General features: G+C 39.0%; 1 protein-coding gene across 1 annotated transcript in view; it reads left to right on the forward strand.

Moving 5' to 3' along the window:
- RASSF9 (Ras association domain family member 9) overlaps positions 1-21,705 on the forward strand; it is a 37,986-nt gene extending 16,281 nt beyond the window's left edge. Inside the window, exon 2 of the mRNA XM_044455740.1 lies at positions 16,377-21,705. Coding sequence (XP_044311675.1) covers positions 16,377-17,646 — 1,270 coding nt within the window. The 3' untranslated portion in view covers positions 17,647-21,705. The remainder of the gene's footprint in view (positions 1-16,376) is intronic.
- The last annotated feature ends 1,553 nt before the right edge of the window (positions 21,706-23,258 follow it).

Consider the following 23,258-nt stretch of genomic DNA (forward strand, 5'->3'; position numbering starts at 1 on the left):
AAAGTGTGACAGTGTGCAAAATGTCTATATTAAAATGCACATTTTTGAATATTTTGTGAATATGATCATGAGCATATGAATACACAAGCATTGAAAGAAAATGTGCAGTTCCATTGAGTTGTAGTCTATGTGTAAATCTGTAAAAGTTCTTTTGAAAAATTTAATAATCACAGAGGTAGCTGTGCTGCTAATGATAATGCATGCATTTTTCAAAAAAATATTGAGAGTTAAATCCTGTGGCCCCATGAAGTCATCTGGGAGGCCGTAGGATTCTTCAGAGTCCAGGCACTGAGATCCTCCAGCCTTGGTGCTCAACTCTGAATGCCTAGCCCCTACTCCAATCCCTTGCTACTGGTGCAAAAAGAACAGTGCCACTGTCCCCCACAAGGCTGAAGCTAGGTCACAGCAGGAAAAAGTGTTGTAAGCCGCCCTGAGGCTTCGGCGAATGGGGCGGCATAAAAATGTTTTAATAAATAAATAAATAAATAAATAAATAAAGGCAGACAAGAAACAAAAAGAAGAGTACATGTCTGGTACAAGGCATAACATTCCAAGCATAGGATGCATGCAAGTCTCCGAGTCTGGAAACTTACATGCGTCTGCCCAGGGTGATAGGGTTGCACACTCACTCTGTGTACACATATTTCTCAATGCTCAAGCTAGTATAAAATTACTAAAATAAACAATCTGACCATTAAACAAAAGAAAAAAATTCCCTGCTATTTTAAACTTCTGTTACATTGCCACTTGCAGTATCCTGGTCGATAACTGATAAATAAAACATATTCTCATGTTTCTTCCCATAGGATATGCTTTGTTGGCTTGGTTAACAAACTTTGTTTCTTTGTTAAAGAAAATATTTTTGTGATGATGATGAAACTGTAAAGCCTTAGTTAAAAAGGAAATTACTAATCATTTAACACACACAAATGCTATAGGGTCCTTACAGGAGTAAATAAAAGAAAAAGCCATATTAATATGTCTACTAAACCCATTTTTCTTTACAATGGGTAGTATATATCACAGAGACAGCTCTGTTACTGAAAAGGATGTGGGAAATGGAATAAAACTTCAATTATTTTCAAATGAAAGCTTTTCTTCAACAGAAGAAGAGCAAATCATATGTCTAGATCCACACAACACCTTTAGCAAAATCTAGAGAACTAATCCAAAGTTCCAGGAGATTGTGAATGTAGCCTCAATTTAGTACCGCCCACTCCACCCCACACACACACACAGAGTCCTAATTTTTTATGCAGAATTCATATACTATGTTACTCTTATCAGAATATTATGCAAGAGGCTTATTAAACTTTTCTTCAGCTTCCTTTGGCAATGTCTTTCAGATTTCCATGTTTGCTTTAGCAGTATGCGGAAGTTTGCAATCTATTTATTCTGATCTGTTCAGAGTGGGGGGAGGTGATAAAAATAAATTGTGTCCAAACTGTAGCAAAGCGTGAAAATTTCAGAGACATTACTCACTGTACAGGGCTTTGCCTTACTGAAAGTAGGTACATCCTTATTGCTACAGTTTTTATCTCGTTCTGAATTTGCAGGCTTTCTGGCTACTTGTGCTCTCCAAAAAGTCAGCCTCCTAAAGACTTAATCCAGGATTTCTGCCCCGAAAGCTGATTGAGTTTGTTCTTGTTGAAGCTGGGTGAGTCGGAGCTGAGGATTTAAGCATCTGGAGAGGCTACAAGGACAGGACAGGATAAAAACCATAAACGAAAGACAGCACAGACCACCCTATTTGAAACATCTTACCATAAAGTAAATGCTGAAGCACTGCAATCTGAGAAAATTCTCTGAAATTCCTAACATTCCTGAAATTCCTAATTCCTATGGGTGATCCCTAGGTAAATACGGATCAATATGGGCATTTACCAAACATTCTACCAAAAGAGGTAGAAAAATACTGCCTCTTTTCCAGGAAAATGAAGAGAGTGTGGAAGGGAAGATGGGATTTCAGCACAGCAGTAATCTGTTTTCCGTATTTTCCTGTTCTAATGACAATTGGAGAATGTTCCTGCAAGCATAAATAAAAATTTCAATCATGAACAGTTCCTTAGAGAGTACAAATGTGATATAATAGATAATTCACATAGAATAACATAAACACATAAACATATATGCTCTGTGTTAGCACTTCATAGTTTCTAATGACCATGGTTTTTGTTTCAACTATGAATTGTCTTGTAGAAAAGCAAAGACGAGCAAAGAAACTTGGAGAATTTTTCTGTGTTTCTGGTTTATTTCTGTCCATCTTGCCAACTTTCATAGGAATTTTGTTTTCAGGCTGCTCTTGCTGGGTACATCTGTTTCAGGGCAGAAAGTAATACAAACAAACCAGAGATAAAGTATTGTTTTGGACTCACATATCAGAGAAAACCAATACTTTAAGTAAGCCAGACTTCATAAGCCAACAACAAATCATGGGTTCTATTTGTGGTTTATAGCTGGTTAACAACCATGGTTTGTGTGTGGAGATAGGTTTAGTACCACTAAAGGCAAAGGTTATTTAAAGGTTATTTAAACAAACCATGTCATGGCTTAGTGTTATGTGTGAATCTGGACATAGACAAGCAATGCAACAGGAATCTGATTCTATGCTTGCACTATCCCTGGGAAGTAAGTTCAGATGAGAGAAGGTGATGAGCCCAGGGCTACCTAATTAATGTTATAACTGAACATGGTTTGGATCTCTTGGTCCTCATCCAAGACTCTGGACTTGGATCAATTGATTGTCTGATCAAGTGGACAGTCTACATCTGCATTACAGTTCAATTGACTTCTTCAAGTAATGGTAATTAAAGGAGGAAAAGATAGTGAATCTTAACCTAATTAATATCTAGCTGAAATTATATTGTAAAGGCAAGTGTGAAATGGGTTTTCACCTGACAAGGTTACCCCTCTGCCCCCAGAAATCCCACATAGTTATTTAATGGTGGTTGATTAAATGCAATTTCATGTTTATTTGTGTCTATTTATTTATTTGTATAAATTGCAGATATTATAAAGAGGTAAAAGTATTATAGGTATTATATGTAAAGTGATCCATAGGTAAATACCTAACTATATCAATAGGTAAAATGATTACCATATCTGATAAGATAGCAACTGAACTTGGCATGCAAGTGGAAGGAGATTATCATCCCATGGACCACTATTTTAAGTGAAATAGGAAGTGTGCTTTTCATGCATTTTTTCCTGAGGAAAAGCATGCATTGTGTTAGTTTTCCTTAGTGGACACTGGAGATGGTTTATTAACGATTCTATAGCTGCATTGCTGAGATAGCCACTTTCTCCTTGCCTGGGTCATTTATTCTACTGGGGCCACAGGAGAAGAGTAAATTGTGCACTTACGTTGTTTCACATGTGGACTTGCCACTGCTATGCTCCCTCCCTTTGCTGTTGTCACCACCACTGCCACATCTCCCATCCATGCCATTACCATGGCTACCACCCACTTTGCAGATCTCTATAGAGTGAGCTGGAAGGTGATAGAGCTCTTTGAAGAGCTACATATTGATATTCAGTGAGGACCTGATGCTCCAGTGACACATCTTTAGAGTCTCTAGAGACACCTCCTCCCAACAAAACCTGGCTCAGAGGAAAGACCTCCTTGCTCCAGGCATTTGGGTTTGACCACCTCTCTGAAGAGTTGTGCCGATCCTTCTTCCAGCTGATGAGGCTCTCCAGAGAACTCAGCTGCAGTGCATAGCAGGCAGTGGTGGCCCTGTAGTAGGTAGGTAGGGGGAGTGGGAGGAGAGAAACAAACTGGATTATTCTGGGGAGGAGGAAGACAGATGCAGAGAGGCTGGAAGACTCCAATGAATAAGCTTGAGGGAAGAGAAAGATGGCAGACATGGACGAGTGAAGGAAGGATGGATGGTCACAGTGGCCAGAAACAGCACATGTGTTTTCCCACTCCAGCCAGTTGGAGTGTTTGTGCCGGTACAGTTTACTAATGTTACCAACTAAACTATGTTTTCATAGTAAATAAATTCAAGGCCTTCACTGTTCACTTCATTTTAGTAGTAGTAAATGGCAGGACTGACACAGCTCTTGACTTATCTCTTGGCATTTTGCCTCCTTCACAAGAAGATATTTGGAATGAATTCTAGTTACCTTACAGACACCTTTGGATGCATAATCAATTACATTGTGCCTGACAGATGGTTGGATTTGAGCTGCAGGTGTATGTAATACACACACAGGTACAAGCCCCTATACAAGCATCCTCTTGAAGGTACAGGATTCATGTTGTACTTACTTTTTGTGAGGGACAGGGCAAAGAAAAATAGAGTTAACACAATAGACTTGTGGAGCATTTGGAATTACTGCAGTGAAGAACATCAGTGTAAGTGTACATAACTGTGCACACTGTTCCTTTGTAGTATGCCTCTTATGAATATTGACCCATAAGCCAATTTGCATTTGCAGTAAAAGAATCCAGTGTGAGTTTAGACCAAAATATGGCTCCCAGCATCTCTCCAGTTAGCCCAGCTGAGAATTGTAAGTGTGCACAGTACTGTGTTCTAAGGAAGCCTGAACAGAATATCTTCCAGCATGAACATATTTGTCAACTGAACCAGATTCTTTGGACACCTTTGGTTACACCTGCAAAAAAGACATCCTGCAGAAGAAATGGTGGCCATCATGAGTGCCAGGTTAGTAATGGATTCATTCCATGAGCCAAGCCAGTATTTCAAAATGTCTTACATTAATTGCATGCTAACCATACCATGACCTATACTAGACACCAATGGGAATTCTAGTTTGAAGAACCCTGTTCTGTTTATGTTGTTCTAGCCAAGGAAGAAGCTGGGCATGAAGCTGTATGTGTCTTGCTCAGCAATCAGATTGTTTTGTGCTAATTCTGTGTCTGGGCCCTCTAACTATTATAATGACTTACTTTTCAATATTGCTATGCCATCTCCAGTGATTTCAGTATAAACTGAGAAAGCTGTTTAAATTTGTTGTTGTTGTTGCTGTTAGTCGCGAATTCATGTCCGACCCATCATGACCCCATGGACAACATTCCTCCAGGCCTTCTTGTCCTCCACCATCCCCCGGAGTCCACCCAAGCTCACACCAGCTGCTTCAGTGACTCCATCTAGCCACCTCATTCTCTGCCATCTCCTTCTTCTTTTGCCATCTATTGTTCCCAGCATTAGACTCTTCTCCAGGGAGTCCTTCCTTCTCATTAGGTGGCCAAAGTATTTGAGTTTCATCTTCAGTATCTGGCCTTCTAAAGAGCAGTCAGGGTTGATCTCCTCTAGGACTGACCAGTTTGATCGCTGTTTAAATAGTGGAGCCTAAACTCAAGGGGCCAAACAGTGTGTTGTAATGGACTATTGTTATGGGTAGTGACTCTCTGAGGATTCCATGAGTACATGGTGGGTTTGGCTCCCACCATAAAGGTGTCCTGAGCACATAACTCCATCTCATTCTGTATAAGTTGAATGATAAGCAGCATTGGTTCACTAGCCTGGGCAGCTTGGCATACAATGGGAGCAGCTGTACTGGCTTGTCATTCATACCTGTGAAATCAGAAACTGCATAACCTGAATGGACTCCTAAAATAGTCCTATACAGTCCTTCTTTCCATCATCATCATCACCACCACCACAACTAGGGAGCGATGAGAATTTTTGCTAAAATTTTGCGAAGTACTTCATATATGGAAGACAAGAAACTTGAAAGTTTAAAAGTCATATTAAAAACTCTTTGAACATGGTTAAAGAGCTGAATTCATCCATCTCTAATCACAGGCCATTGTAGTCAGGGGCCTTTTCCTAGTATATTCTACATTTGATTAATAATAGTAAAACATGCAGAAGTGCTTTTGCTTATTTATTTTGTGACTCACTTACCTTAAATACTTAATTATAATTAAGTGTCTGATCTCTCAACAACTACTCATTTATATCCTGCTTTTTCAGGAAGATTCACAATGCATTTAAGCCAACATAGGTTAATTGTTTTCTCCCATCTGAACCACCCTCAACCATTCCTATGCACACATTTGGAAGTTTATTCAAACAGTGGGACTTGTTTTGGTGTGTGCTAAGTCAGGATGAAAGAATACTTTGAACCAATCCTCTTCTAAGCACTTTGTGTGTGTGCTTTCTTCAGAATGGGTTTGGCAGAGCTACTGTGTTTTGTTGGGTAAGTCATATTGAAATTTCAAAGTGCAAACATGTCAAATTCCTAAAGTGACTGCCCAGATAGTAAACCAGAAATGGAACATATTTTGTGAAAGGTCAGCACTTTGTTACAACTTGCTCTTTTCATGTGGGCTATTTGTTCAAGCTTCAGTCCAAGGCTTGCGGTAAAATATTTGGTTCCGTATCTTGTGTGCTCAACTGGCGGAAGCAAGGGTTGGCTGTGCATTACAGTTCTCCTTAGTTCATTACTTCTTGACCACAGTGTTCCAACAGACCATAGCAAATACTATTTCTTATCAGATAGTCCTATTGATTTGTGCATTTCCTTTATTGTTTTGAGAATGGGCTGGAAATCAATCAATAATGCTTTCAAGGTTCACTGCATTCAAGGTCAATCATATGTCTGAGGTGATTTCAGCATTCCAGCTACTCAGATTTGTCATTTGCCTCAGAGACTAAAATTCCTCACAGGCTAAGCCTAGCGAACAAGATTCATGGTCCAGGTAGCTGGAGGATCTGGGAAATGTCTCATTCCTCCTGCAGGTTCACCTAAGCTGTCTAAGGGGAGTCTGACAAATTTATTACACCTGCCAGCAACTGCAGAACTTCCAAACAGGAAGTCCAGGGCAGTGAGTAAGTGGACATAAAATAAATGTGTAAGTCTAATTGCAGTTCCATTTTATGTGTAAGTTTTGCTATTTTCTAGCTCCAGCATAAAACAGGATTCCAAAATAGAACAGAAGCATAGCTAGGTTTTACCTTTCGATAAACATGGAGCTTGAAGGGCTTTGATTATCAAATGGAATGCAGTCTTAACTGGAACATTTCAGCCTCAGGAACTTTGATACATCCATATTTATCTACTGTTTGAAATACACAAAAAGGGGGAGAAGCTGAAAGTTGATATGCCTTTAATTTTTTTGTTGAAAGGAAGTAATAGCAGTCGTGTCTCAGAAATTTTACTTTAAACTATAGTTAGTACACTGCCTGTCTGGGAAAAAGTTACTGAGGCTGAAGGTTGTCTAGAAGTCATATCTTCTGATATGCCCTAATTACAGATCTGCTTGGAATGCCTATTATTATTCGGCACTGACAGAGCAACACCTGCAGCTTTTCTGTTAGGCCCCTCACTTTTTCTTTCTTATGGCTTTATAGGTTCACCCATTGAGGCTGATCCAATGAGCCCAGTCTCACATTAACCTTCCTTTCTATAACAGTATATTTGTGTTTTGTAGGCATGGATGAATCTGTCAAACTCCGTTTTGCTCAGATTCTCCAGTTTTCAATGTTACATTTGTTCCATCCTGTATCTGTATCAGTTACATCAAACAAAAACTAAATCGCATGGAAATTTAAGTATTTTATGTGCATTTCTCAAAATGTATGAATTTTTGTGCAAATTGCTTAAAATATGTGTGTGTCTGTATCTGCTTTTCCAAATGTACTCTTTAAAACATCTTTGTACAGTTTTCTGGGATAATCAGTCTGTGTTTATTCACTTTTCAGTGACATGTAAGTAGTTTATTTTATTTTATTTTATTTTTAATTTGCAAACTGTAGCACAATACTCTAAAAAAGTGCAAATGTCATCATGTAACTGCAGTCTGGTTGATTTGGAATTACCAAATTGTTAGATGAATGGTTTTCCCACCTATCTCTAGTGCTGTGTTTTGTTTTGTTCCATTCCAGGAAAAGGCTGGGCAAGAAGTTTTTCTCTGTGATAGTATGGTCTTTTACAAGTAGGAATGATTTCTGAATGATCTGAGAGAGCTGTACTATATTACATTTCTGAATACATAGTAGCTGGAATAGAATCTGTCCATAAATGGTCATGGGAAGCAGCTTATTTCCTAATATAAACATATGTCATGTGGTAGTTTTTTTGGTGATCGTTATTATTATTAAAAGCTTCATTTTTGGAAAGAGGAACAAAACTGTTTGGTTTAAATAATCACTGACAAGCAGAAGCTGTGTTCAGAGCATCCATCTTTGTTGTGTATTCCCAAGATTACCTATAATTAAAGAATTATGATGTAATTTGCCTGAAAGGGCCATATGATATTAGACCTTATTGACTTAATCTTCTGAAATGTGAGATGACAAAGAACAGATGTTTTAGATATTATTACTGTTGTATGGTTCTGCTTGTTAAGCTTGGAATTGATGGCTCACTTTAGATGAAAGGAATCACACAGCAAGCCAAATGATTATAAATGGTAATTAATACAGATAGGGACAAACAGCATGAGACCCTCCTGAGTTCTACAGGTCCCCCTTGGGCTATTTCACTGGCATATGATTACATACAGAACCCCTTCGGTTCTGGTCTATATGGAATAAGCCAATATGCACATGGGAAGAGGGTGACTTTTGCTTGGTCCTTGTAGATGCTGAGACACCACCCCACCCTCATACCCTTTTCTTACATCTCCTTCAATAGCTCTGCAGTTGCAGTAGGAGTGAACGGCTTATGACACCTTCCATGCTGACTTTCCCCATACTTTCTATCATCACCATCATGAAAACAGATATCACTAAAAGAGATCACTATTACCAGTGCATTCAAAAGGTGGCCATTGACATTTCTGGAATAATTGGCCCAGGCCAGCAATGGGACACCAAGCTAAATATCCTGTTTCTTCGCATCTTTGTCACAGGATTGGCTCTCATGTTATTTTGCTTATCCATGTGCCTGTCTTTCTGCCTTCTTGCACAAACTTGGTACAGATGCCATATATGTGTGGTAGGTTCTGAGCATTGCTGTGCACATGTGTGTCACTGATAGCTGCTTAATGAGACCTGAACCCTTATTAGGAGAAAACTCTAGCTTCTGCATGCAAGATGCTGCCCATCAAGTCAAGAGATGCTTTAAGAGCGAAATGGTGCTATTGTTTTTTATTGGAAACTTGCCTGTGAGGATTGGATGGCAAGGATGTAAACCGGATAGAGTGCCATCATTTATTACTCCTGCTTTCAGGGGTGTTGATCCATGCCTTACCTACATGGGCACAGTGTCTTTGCCACTGACACATAATGTCATGATCAGTCATGGGGACATAGAGAACTGATTTATCCCAGGTCAGACCATAGTTTCATATAGCTCAATAGCTGTCCAGGACACTCACACAACCTTGCCCAGCTAATGCAGAGGTTGCATTCACAAACACAATTGGATTTTTTAATTGGCATTGCTGCATTAATTTTGTCTCAGAACCTATTGCTATCCTATTAATTATGCTGATTTAGCATAGGATTGTTGAAAGTCAGTGTAGTGAGGTTGAAGTCTGCAACATAATCATAATAACAATCATAGTAATACACATTAGCTTTGGACACAGAACCTTGAAAGACTCATACGATTAAAGGAGGAAAAGTATCTGTGAACAATTAGCTTTTTAGTTTTTACTTTAGAATTGGAGCCAAGTCAGTAAATCTTCTTGTTCTCTACCAAATTTCATTTTAAACTTAATTACTGTTAAGGACCTTAGGGCATGGGATGATACCCACTCCAGAAAGCAGATCAGGACATGGAAAATTGCCAGGAAATTATAAAAGTAGAAGTTGATCTCTTCTTCCATTCTTACTTTTTCTCCACAATAGCTGTTCATGGATTTCTATCTTATCTACTGGCCTTGCATTCAAATTAAGCACATTGAGTCCTTAGGCCAAGGTCTTTCCATCAGTATGTGTATAGAATAGCTAATGGTTTTTACAGATATTCATCTGTGAGTCTATTCTATCCCATTTTTCACATTAATCTGTAAATAAAAATTTAAAAATCCATACAAATATTCCTGTTTAAATACAGCTTTTTAAATCTATTTTTCAATGAATTTTTGTGAACATATTTTATTTTTTGTAGGGGTGAGTACAGGCAAAGACTGTCTTGGGACATGTCCAAAATATTAAAAAAAAAATGACTGCCCAGAGCTATCATCTTCCAATCCACATGTAATCTGCGATCACAGCATCTCAACTACCCTATTGGTGCTAGGAAAAACTGTCTTTAAAAACCGTTTTTTCTCTACCATTTTTCAGTCTGTACATGCAGCTCTCTGTTTCTCTCCCACCCTCTCTGTAGGAAAGTTACTCCTACAGTTTTTTCCAGTGGTATTCTGAACCTCTTTAGCTTAACAGTTAATGCTAAGGCTCAAACCACAGAACACAATCACTTTTAGTATTTATATTCACAATTAGTATTTCTCTACTCCAGATGGTGAAAGAGTTTTATTAAGGACCAACCTGAATGCGCATGGCTGTCCTGCAAACTGCACAAGCTAATTTCAGTCTGCACGTCCTCTATTCTTAGGGCCTTGTTATGATGGTGGGGATTCTTGCACTTGCTTTACAGCCCTACAGTTCATACTGCAATCTGAAACACCTTAAATCGCTCCTAGGTGCTTTGCTCTATGACTTGCAGAATGTTCAGGCACTGAAGGAAGTCAGGATGAAAGCAGCTTTAGCTAGGGCATGCTGCTTAGGAATAACATAGAATTATAGAACTGTAGTATTGGGATGGGAACCAGCAAATCATCTGGCTCTGGTCCCTGCCACTCAGCAGGACATCCTAAGTGTAAAGTATTTCCTGACAGATGCATGGCCATCCTTTGCTTGGATATTTCCACAACCTCCCTAGGCTGCTATTCCTGTTTAGTATCAAGCCTCCTTGTGACACCTATTTAAAAGTGATTTATACATATGCGCACACCAGCATCATAAAAATTGAGTAGCTTTGCTAATGCATTCCTTTGGATTTTAAAAATGTCACTGTGCTTATACAGAGAATAAGGTGATTTATACTATGCAATCAAATACGTTGTTTTCATCTTCTGCTAAATTTCCACTGACTGTGGAAGTTTTATGTTTCATGAAATTTCTACATTTTCACTTTGAAAAACAGAGTTCCATGCCTAATTGTAATCAGTGTTAATATCTGCTATTTGAACACAGTTTGGTTTCCTTGGATTTTTCATCTTTTTTTTTTTCAAATGTATTGATTGCCAAATTATATTCAGTGGATACTATTCATGATGGTTATGTACAACCTCCAGTGTCAAAGTCAATATGTATTGCAACACCAGTTGCTGGGGATCATGGACAAAGGCGTGTTGTTAAAGTTATGTCTTACTTGTGGACTTCCCACAGGCCATTGTGTGACCAGAATGCTGGACTAGAAAAGTCTTTGGTCTGATTAAAACATAGTTCTTCAGTTCACAGAGTTTCATGGTTATATTCAGCAAGACCTATCTGCTGCTTCACACAATTCTAATATGAGTTCTTTGTCTACACAGTATCTTAATTAATGCTGAACAATATGGGGTCGTGTACAAATGTATTACCTGATACAAGATACAACCATGACATTCCTCCTTTCTAATAGGAGGCCTGACTAGTGTCTGCTGATGTGCCCAGAGACATAGAGTTTAAATTTTCAAGGGCAGTATTAATAGGATTTTCACTGATACATTTCCCATTCAGTTCAGTGGAGCCAAAATGGAATAATTCTTGGCAGATTTCTCCTCTGTGCTTTTATCAGCACCTGGTAGATATGCATGAGGCTATCAGTTGTACTTGATAAGAATTGTGTTAATGTGTTTAATCATCTTGGGTTTCCTTACTTGTTGTAGCCATTGGATACTGAGTACCTTAAATAATTGTTCATTCCAGTCTGGGTCTTACTCTTTTATATATTCTGTGGCTTAAAGCAAATATCTGCTTCAGAGATTGTTGACATTTATTGCAGATCTCTGTTGCAATCCTTTACATATATATTAATTTCATTTTAACTGATTATCTGTTGGCTAAGAATGGTCTTTCTATGGCCTTTCTGGCTATGCAAACTTGCAGAGAGATGGGGGATTTTTTTTTAAAGATTGCAATATGTTCAGAAGAAATGTTGTCAGTCTTTGTCTTTTTACTACTCTCTTTCTCTCCTTTTTTATGTAATAATTCCATTTTATGTTATAATTGATATTACTATCAAGCTAATATGCTTTAAAAAAAACAGTAACAACCCACTATTATATCCATATAGAAACACACTCTGACAATGTGATGGTCTTTCACATTCTGTGACCCTCTAAATGTTGTCATCTTGATGGGGCAGCTCTGCTTGCATCTTAGAACTCCTTATTGGCTGCATGACCACAGAGATGGAATCTGATTGGCTGAATTTTGTGTTATTCTTGCTGTAGTGGAAGGTTTTTAAGCCAAATGGCATGCAGCTGCACCATTTCAATTTCACAACTGAGTTCACAACTCCCAGACTACCCCTTCATCATGGTTTGGGGACCTTCTGGGGTGATCTAGCAGTTTAGGTTCCCAGCCCTTTGCCAAGTGATTGACAACTAGTGGTGCCACAGCTTGAATGTCACATTTATTCACTGTAACTTTTTGCTTTGTGAGACCTTTGGAAAAATCTTTTAAGTATACTCTATATGTACTAAATAGAGTTTGGGGGGAAAAGCACAAAGCACTATTGATAGCTGCTTCCAGATGTGGATTTCTGCTGGAGATTTACCAAAGCCTGAACCTGTGCATCTTCCAGAAACTGTGTAAGCTCCAAGAAGGAATTTGATTGCCATGGATGGAGCAGATTATGGGGTATTGTCATCCACTTTTGAGTCCCTGGAGCAGGGCAGGTCATTAATGCAATTGAACAAATATGTAGAGTTTTGAAGAATCACAACTTAAAATCACAGCTCTAAAAATACTTACTAGTTGGTCCTATACTAGTACTTTAACATAACTGTTTTGTGACTCCTTCAGCCCACCAGATAGTGAAGATTGCTATTGTCTGTTAAAATATTGGATCTGGAGATGGCTGGTCAGCTAAAGATTCATTGGGAAAAACACTAACTTGGTTTTTGTCAGCAAAACGAGTAACCACTGATCTACCAAATGTTGTTGTTACAACGCTAAATGGATACAAACGAAGTAATATTATTTTGCACATTAAAACATTTTATTGATCTAGAACTATACATATGCAAAGATATGCAAGATGCAGAGTGCTAAATACTTGGCACTTTTGAAGGAAGTAATCATACTAAATCTCCACTTTTCTCTGAAGCTTTCCTGTGTTGTGAGACTGCTGGTAAAAATAATATATGGAGGTTAGTTTATTCTTAAGGGATTTTGTGGGAACCAGCTAGTTAAAACCTTAATATTGGAAAGTAACCAGAATAGGATGTGAGTGGGAATATGCTCTGGAGGGCACAAACCAACCATGGGCAGTGGGAGGCTGTATGCCAAACAGGTGGGAGAGGGTTACAAGAGCATACTGTAGTTTGCTTACTATTGTTGGTGCATAAGTAAGGTGATTTGAGTGAAAGGAACATTTTAGTAGGCTTTTACATTTCTAAACTTCTCTCTATGTCAAGTTGACTTTTCTTGTAGTCTAACAGCTGTTTATAACACGGATATGGAAAAAAATGAAGCCAATCTCTCCATCACAGTTTTTTACACCCTTTGGCAGACACTTTGGTTGGAAACAGTGAGGTCCCCATCACCTACTTCACCTGAGAGTCATGTATTAATTTGCGGCTTACAGCAAAACGTTCAGTGTTTCATTCCAGCTGGCCATGCTACTACACTCCTTCACTTCTGCCCCACCAGTTCCCTGGAATGTGCTCCTCACCTCCAACAGCCAACCCTCCCTGCTCAGTCCTATTTGAGCTGCTCTAGAATTTCCCTAGGTCTTCATTTTAGCCTTGTTATTGTTACTTCTGGCATGGTTAGAGATTCTCCAGAGCTGCTGATACCTCCCTCTTGTGTGTGGATGGTGCCATTTTGGCTACACAACAGTCCACACCCAGCTAATGAGGCTGATGTTAGGAGTATGGAGGAGTGAAATGTAAACATAAAGGTGTTTCTAGCTGTCTTTTATTACTTTTGAAAGGTAAGCCAGTTCCACTCTTATTTCAGCAGCTCTGCACTATATATAGCATATCTGCTGAAGGCATAATAGAAATGCTGTGGTATGCTTCCACAAATCTTTAATCATTCTCATTCTATCTGATTGAAAATAAACTGCTTTCAGGAAGAAAAGTAAAGGGGCAGACATTTCAGAAATGTTCTCATGTGCTTGGTTCAGGATTCTTGTTCTTATGTTACTTACTTGGTGGCTGAGGAGTGTGTGAGATGGCCTCATTATAATTGTATAATCATATTTCTGGCAGTCTGCAGCCTCCTCAGCTTCCCACAGTTCTAATGGAAACCTCCATAAAGGGAAGACCTCATGAGCTAATCCTTCCATCAGGGCTTTTTTCAGATCAGGAAGCAGAGGCAGCCTGGGCAGCTGCAGAGCATTTCAGAGATGTGCAACAGAAGAAAAACAGATGCACAGTATCCCTCCAGTGGTACTCAAATCACCAGGATAAGAAATTAAAATTAAATTAGGAACTCCTCCAGGAATGAGGGAGAAACAATTGAAGTCCATTTCATTAGGGAAACACACACACACTTTCAGGTAACTGGAATTTGGCACAGCACTAACCCTAGATGTGGACACCACATTGCTCCTCTGCCCTGTGAAAATGGCAGAATGAATGAAACAGCATAAAAGGGTCCAGCTAGTCCAGAGCTGTGCATCTGAAACTGTTGCAACATTTGTCCTTTGTCTGAAGAAATGTGTTGTAATTGTCACCAAAATGTCTCAGCACATAAATTGGGCCAAATTTTAAAAGGCCTTTTATACTCATTCCTTTTATACTCATAGTATTTCTATTACTGGGGAGGTGGGGAGAGGAAAAATACTGGGGGACAAATGGTGAGTGATCAGGGCAGACATGCATGTGCATACACTGGGAAGTTGCAGCTCATTCTGGAAAGCCAGGCATATTGATCTGGTTAGATACCAATAGGGAACTACGTAAGATGAACACTTGTTGTTGCTTTGCACATTTGCTGCAGGAAATGTCAGTGCCTTTTCCTGGAATAGCATGTCTCTGCATCTGCCCTTTTGAACATGATTTATACCTAAAATACCCCAGGCAGCTCATGCAGACTGTACAATCCTATAGTTAGTTGATTAGTATCCTCTGTGCACCCAGGGGCAGGGAGGGGAGGAAGCTGTGAACACATAATGATCGCAGGAGGAGATATGCTTCATACATGATGTCCTCTTCGTGAGTTTTCTCGTTAATGCACCAGTACTGGTTCCTAACAAATAGATTGCCATGCTATTCCTGATCTTCCCGTTTGGTTTTTCATCTTCCTCTGGAGGCTTTTGCAAAATTACCACTCTAAAACTTTAGATCAGGGTGCGTGGGCAACTTGTGGCATTCCAGAAATTTGAGCCCAAACCTACCATGAGCCCTCAGCATTGGCTATGATGGGAAGGCTTGGTGGGAATTGTGTGTGGCCCATCCCTGCTTTAGATCTTCTTACCATCACTATTGCTCTATATCATCCACATGTGCCAGCAAAAGTTTGGCATTTGTATGCAGGTGCACATGTAGCATTATGTCAAAATAAAGCCCTTTGAAAGGAGAAAAAATGTCCATGCCCAGAAGATACGCAATACAGTATTTAGGGACATTGCAGCAGAAGTAGCAGTAAACAAAAGAAGAGCAGTGAAGGGCTGCCTCTTACAGGCTGCGGATTTATGTATTTGTTCATAAATAAGCATTGCTAACTTGTCCTTCCACAAAGATCCCAAAGCTGCTTTCCTTAGTGTTATGCAATTCTGCACAAGGGATTTGGGTCAGAAGAGATGTGGCTTGCTTAAGTTCCACTGAAATCCAGGGAGACCTTCAGTGGGATCCTATGTGTTCATTCAGTCACCAGTTCCACTACATAAGAGTATGCAGGATTGAAAGGCTGAGCATGCCCATTATATGCTTGAGGCATTTATTGCAGGGGAAATTTGATTTCTCTGGTGTAGTTGACCTCTTACCCCCATGCCATGACCTCTGCTGCTTGCTGTAGTTGAACAGCAGTCACCTGTGGTGGTTCCCAGCTGCTGTTGAGAGGGCCAGTAAAGCCTGCTTAAAAGATGCTGGATTGCATCTACTTGGAGTTACTTCTTTAAGGATAATTAAGCAATCGGCTAATAGGCACGCACTTTGTCACAGCTGTAACCATTTTGAACTAACACCTTATCACAAAGCTCATCTGCAGTTTAAGGGCCTTGAATATGTATGATAGCTAATGCAACACGAAGATATAACTACTGTCAATAATATTTTATTTCTTTAATTTCAGATCACCAGTGAAAGAGATGGGAGCCACTGACCAGGAAATTGTAGTCTGGGTTTGCCAGGAAGAGAAAATTGTCAGTGGACTGACAAAGCGCACAACCTGCATGCAGGTGATTGAAGCCCTGCTTGAAGAACATCAAGCCACCTTAGCAGAAAAAAGGTTTCTTTTTGGACAGCCCAAAGATTATTGTATTATAGAAAAATGGAGAGGTTCCGAACGGGTTCTTCCACCTCTCACAAAAATGCTAAGGCTCTGGAAAGCCTGGGGGGAAGAGCAGCCTAACTTGCATTTTGTCTTGGTCAAAGCAGATGCCTTCCTTCCCTTCCCATTGTGGAGGACAGCTGAAGCTAAGGTGGTACCAAATCTGGAAAAGCACTGGGATCTCAGCCCAGCAAATTACATGAAGATGTTGCCAGTGGACAAGCAGAAAAGGATTGTTAGGAAAACCTTCCGGAAGCTGGCAAAACTGAAACAGGAAGGGGTTCTGAAAGAGAGGGACAATATAGAGACACTTATCCATTTGATCCTTTCTCAGGACCACACCATTCACCAGCAAATCAACCGAATGAAGGAACTGGATTTAGAGATTGAACAGTGTGAAGCCCAATTTCACCTTGCTCAGCTTGAGAGCAATGGGGAAAATTATGTGCAGGAGTCCTACTTAATGGCTACTTCTACTAATGCTGCAGAACAACAAATGGAAATGCCTTTCACCCATCAACAGGTGCAAGATAGTGCATATAGAAGTGAGAGGATTTTACAAGTGGAAGAAGGACTGAAGTATCACAAACTACTGATTGAAAAGCTATCTGCTGAAATAGAGCAAGAAGTAAAGGCAATTGAAAAAAATGGAGACATGTGGACAGAGGAGGCATCTAAAGCTGATATGGAAAGTACTGATGTACAAGGTGTCAAGGATGAGCTGGAGAAAAGTATGCAAGATGCCTTAAGAATCCATTCACAACTGAACTGCATCCAGCAGGAGCTAAAATACAGGGACATAATGCTTCAAAACAAGGAGAAAGAATATGATCTCCTGGCAGAAGAGCTTAATGCTTTGCCCGCAAAAGACGCAGCTGAGTACAGGTACCCACCTAGTGAGGAACAAGCAAAGGAGAGTGAAGTTGCCACCAAGAGCTTTACAGGGACAGACCTACTTCATAAAATGACTAATTTAGACATAAATGACACAGACTCAGATACTGGAATCAGTTCTTCTCACAGTCAAGACTCAGAGACAGCAATAGGGGACACCTTGCTGTTATCCACATAGTTGAAAACTATGCTTATTTTATGGAGACCGTGCCTGGAAGAAACAATGGATTAATATGGATAAGGTGGTGTCTTCCTATGGGTCAGGTTCATGTGGATGAAGCTGCCTTGAGCAGGATATTCAATATATAAATGAATAAATACTCTTCCGTCATACAAATTAGAAATACACTTAATTCTCAGCTATAGAGAGGGAGGCATGTGAAAATTAAATTTCCCTATTCATATAATTCAATTGACAATTCAGTCTAAACATTGTCCATGTAGATGTGTCATACAGCATTTCAAATGCCTTCAATAAGAAAAGACTCACCAGACTCTGGTGGTAATGAACCATGAACTGATTGCAAATCAGTTGCCCTCTCATAGTAATCTCAGCTCTCTCTCCATTTCATCTTTGCAGTTGCTGAGAATACTGCTTCATTCCCTACCTGCCAACCCACTGCCAGACAATGCCTTGAATAGTTCTGGAGATTAGGAACCTGAAAGATCAGGGTGGATAGCCTATGAACAGGGTCAATACTAGATATTGTAAAAAATTCAGGACTCAGACCCATAGGACACAAATGTGCATAATCTTTGGGTAGAAGAATTTGGATATGCAAATATAGACACAATTACTAAGGTTTATTTAAATTTCCTTGGAAAAGCAGCCAAGAAATTTCTTATCCAAACCACTCAAACAGAATCCTTCAATTAAATTGGGCCTGGCCTCAGATCATGCCAAACCAATGGAAAAAGGCTATTTGCAAAGCTATATTGCCACATGGGGAGAGGAATTATTGAGAGGGCTTCAGCATGTGGGAAGGGATGGTTAATCCTTCTCTTCCCTTGAAAACTGCCCCCTGCATGGTAATTAAGTTGAGAAAAACAGTCCATTGGCACCAGTGAGCACTCAGAGCTCACGGTTCAGTCCTAATGTGGACCCTACCTAACTTTCCTACACACATTAACACTTGTTTACACAACAAGGTGTCAGAGTGAGGCAAGCAGTGGGGCAAGAGTGGGGGTATTCGCCCTCCTCACTTTTTCAAGCCAGTAATTCCATATATCACAAGGAGATGTTTACGGCTTGTCACAGCATCAAAGAAGTAGCAGTACCCTATGAGCTTGGCTTGCTAGACAGTTAACCTGTTCAAAAATTAGTGTTTCATCTCTCTGAATCTGATGCACATTTCACCGAATAGCATTTTTCCTGCCTCAGCCTATGACTGGAGGGAAACTTAGACTTGGGTGTCGGCACCCAAAAAAGTGGGTTTTACAGTGCCATAAAAGTGAATAAGAATTTGGCAACTTTTGTTTGGTCTATTATTTGTTACCACAAATGACATCATACAAATGTAGTAAATAGAAGGGTTCTATGTGTGTGTATATATAATAGCTAGGCGAGAACAAGTTCAGCCTACTCCTGAACTTATATTTTAGACTAGGCCTACCAAACTGGTAGGTCCATACCTTATACAGTATGTCAACCAGGTGATATGGAACACTAAACAACCTGTGGGTTTTAATACAAAACAGCCATGTTGCCTGTAGCTATGAGGGGAGGTTTATATATGAAGCTGTTCAACAAATTAAAGGCCAATGAGAATGGATGAATGATGCATTATTTGTACTTTGAAAAATTCTTTCTTGTATTTAGACCTGGAGTTCTCCCTCACACATAAACATCAACTGGCTGCTGTGCTTAAAAAACCCCATTTTAATACAAGAAAGGAAATATTTCTCCTGAGTACTGAAGACTACATTGTGTATGTTATGAAAAAGTTTTGCATAGAGATTTCTCCTGACTGCCTCATGTTTTAAAAAATGTGGCTGTAGCATTTGACATTATATTAATGCCTTCAGGATAACATTGTTGAGCTTGCTAATCTGTCAGTTCCTAGTGGAAACATGAATTAATAGCAGATTGGCCATCATAGTTTGTAATAATTTATTAATACATTTAGATACCATTATATATTTTGTGTGCTATATGGTATAATTCTCAAGCCTCTGGTGTTTAAAAAAAAAATCAGCTGATGCCTATCATTAGTTAGTCTGAAGTATTCCCACAGTTTATGTAAGACACCTCAGAAGATCATTTTCAGGTCTTTAACATTGTACAGGTTGCACTTAGCTAGCACCCCTTGTGCCATTACTTTATGAATAAGAATTGAATTCAAGGATTAGATTGAGGGCACAATCAGAGGCAGTACTAGGTACTGAAAAGATCTAAGTCTCACGTCCCCAGGACAAAATAAAACATACAAGTTTGCACTTGTTAATTCATACATGCTCAAAAGTCTCTTTCTATATGTATCTTTAATAGACTCTGACTCCTAAATATACCTGAATTTGGAAAAGAAAGGTATGTATAGATGAGAGAGAGGAGGACATTGGGTTTCAGAAAATAAAGTCTGAAGTAGAAAGGTTCAAGGAGGGATAACAGGAGGTCAAGTGGGCAAAAAGCCAGCTAAACCAGAGATCAAAAATTTAGAGCTTCAGCCTGATGGGCCACCCCCTGACACCACCCATGAGCACAACACCATACATGTTTAGATGCAGATGTCCTACTGTTCCCAGCATTCTTTAACTATCAGGGCTGGAAGGAGGATTTTGGGTTTTGTTATGCTTGTGGCTGTTTTTTGTTCTAAACACAGATTTCAGCTATACTACACTGGATTATCTTCCATTACCTATTTTACATCTATGTAATGTTAAGCGTTAATTCCTTATTAATTTAAAGAGACTTTTAATAATTCAGGGTGTAAGCCACTGGGATTTTATCCAGAACATCTCCCACTGAGGATATCCTATGTTCTTCCATGTGCCATTCATTATTGTATTCCTCCTTTTTTCATGAGTCTTTATATTTGATCATTTCCTATAAAATAGGTAGCATCCATGTTACAATGATAATGTAAGCTACAATCAGATATTACCAAGGTATGTTTATGTTGGAGTAAAACTGGAAAACAACACATTTTCTTTGTAGGAGGAAGTAAAACTGCATCTACTTCACACAGTGGTTATTTGGAATCTAATGATTCATAAGTTTATTTTGCGCTTTTCATTGACTTGAGAGCCATATCCCTGCCATCTGGTTTTATTCAAATGTGGGATATGGTCTGTCCCTGCATGCAGAAGATGTACAACTCTCCGCTTCATCTGATTAGTGGAGGTTGGCTAGGGTGGAGCATGAGTCATCTATGCTTTCTCTCTTTCCAGTGTGCAAAATGGCCACTGGTCTCAAGCTTTGGAAATCTGGTTCTCTGGATTTAATAGGGTTCATCTCCAGCGATTAGAACTGCAAAGTGAGCATGCAACTGGGCCTTCAATGTACAGAATACAGCGATGTATCCTACAGGCTGTCACAGTGCCTTCTAACACACAGTGGAAAGAAAGCTTTATTGAAATCTAGGATTTGCTTCCACATAATTTTCCTTGTCCCAGCAACTCAGGTACTTGTCATATACACATGGAAGTCACAGAGTTTTTGGTCAAGGGAAATGTTTTGGGGAATAAGATTTAATGGTCTGAAACAATGTGTGCATGAGACATTATCTGACCCATTCAGTAAAGCTGGTGGATGTACAGACCTTAGTCCAGCTAAAACTGCAACTTTATGCCAAGTTACCTGGGATTTATTCCATATTTATCCCTGTTGAAGTCCTGAATAGAAACACACATGGTCATGTGATGTGGTTGGTTGTCCTTAAATCTTATTGAAATAAGTGAGACTTAACTTAGGCATTACTAACTTGTCCTGTTATTTTTGATGGTAGTTAAGTACATGCAACTTTAATTTGTTTGAGTGGCAGAGGCTGCAAATCATCATTTAGTACTGCCTGTATTATGTACAAAATAATTCCTTAAACTCTATCACAATATATCTCCAGACTAAAGTGAGATATTTAAATTAAAATATTTATGATCACTGACAGATCATCTGACAGCTCTTGTATCTAGAATGTCAGCTTGGAATTTAATTAACATTCAGTTCCATAGAAATGTATCTGAGCAATGATTAGAGTTGTGTCATGTATTTTTTAAAAATAAAATGCTTCTACAAAATGAAGATTCCTTCTTGACTGTGTTATTTGAGCTGCAATAAAATGCTGCAGTTTGCAGCATGTGGGAGGATTGGATATGAGGTATGCTCACATAAAAGAGACTATATGCAAAAGATATGGGGTGCATTCACTATGCTTTATACTGTGATGTGGTTACCAATCCACTGGAGTTTCAGCAGATGCTTCAGCCTTGGAGCTGTGAATCCAAACTGTCTAAATTATGTCTACAGGATCATTCCTCCAAGAAGCATGATGACTACTAATACATGTGAAAATGATTTCAGACGTTTTGGACCACTGAAGCCCTCTCATGAATACAGCTGAAGCAGAAACAATGCAATGTAATATCTTAATTATAAATATAGACATTTTTTCTACTGAATTAAATGGGACAACCAGTGTGACCCTCTCTGTGGGTCAAACTGTGTGCATCTGAGGATGGGTGTGTTTTTTTTATTATTTTTAAACTCGAGACAAAGTGTGTGTGGGACACGAGACACTGGAAAGAGAAGGGTTAACCCATTTGGAGGCAGTTGAGACTCCCCCCACTTTTAATCATTTGGGGAACTTGAATCTTCCAGTGCATGGTATTCCCAGTCTGAATTGGGGCTGGATGTAGCGACTCTACAGTAAAAAAAAAGTCTTTAGCACTATGTTACACAATTGATTCAATGTGTCATTTAACACTGTGTGTATGTTTTTAATACATCTCTTTCCAGAAGCTAGCTAGCTAGCTAGCTAGCTAGCTAGCTAGCTTGCTTGCTTGCTTGCTTGCTTGCTTGCTTGCTTTCAGGGGGGTGCTTTTGATAACATCAGCTTGTTGATACTTTGTTCATCCTCATATTATTCTACCTTGCAATGTTCTGAATCTTATTCACTTACCACTCAATTGTCCAGAATCTAGAGATGCCTTAATAGAACAAGTAAAATATTGACAATTACATTTCCTTGTGCATTTCCTCCCATCCTCCTCATGGACATTGCTCTTGATAGATTTGAATGAATGCTTTACAGTCTTCAGTTCTATCTGGAAGTGTAAGTGTCAAGACATTAAAAAAATCTATGATGTTAACAATTCTTGCAATTAGATATGCTTTTAGTTTTGTCCCTTTTTGTTATTGTTTGGAGATATTTGCATTCCTTTTCCTTGTTTTGTTACAACTAAAATAAAATTTTAAAATGTGTACAATATATGCTTATTAGCAAAACTAATGTTAAAATTCAATAGAAAAGGAATTTTGCACAATATTGCTGAAAATGTGTTAAATGGGCAAAAATATGCACAAAATCATGTATTAGGTGGAATGTGTTCGAAAGTTCTTGTTCAGTTTTGTGCAACTTGAAAATAAAATCAAGTTTAGAATGCACTATCCTTATGATCAGAGAAATTCTCAAAGTTCAATCACCCTAGTTCATCAAAATGGGGATTTCTTTGTGTCATATAGAATAGGACTACATGAATGATTTAGTTTTTTTACTTAATTATGCTTGTAGCACAAAATATCAGTTCCATTTTGTAACTTGGTTGAATTTGGCTGCAATCCTGTACCCACTTCCT

The sequence above is a fragment of the Varanus komodoensis genome, unplaced genomic scaffold (genome assembly GCF_004798865.1).
Source record: "Varanus komodoensis strain SLA01 unplaced genomic scaffold, ASM479886v1 scaffold8, whole genome shotgun sequence".
Taxonomy (NCBI): Eukaryota; Metazoa; Chordata; class Lepidosauria; order Squamata; family Varanidae; genus Varanus; species Varanus komodoensis.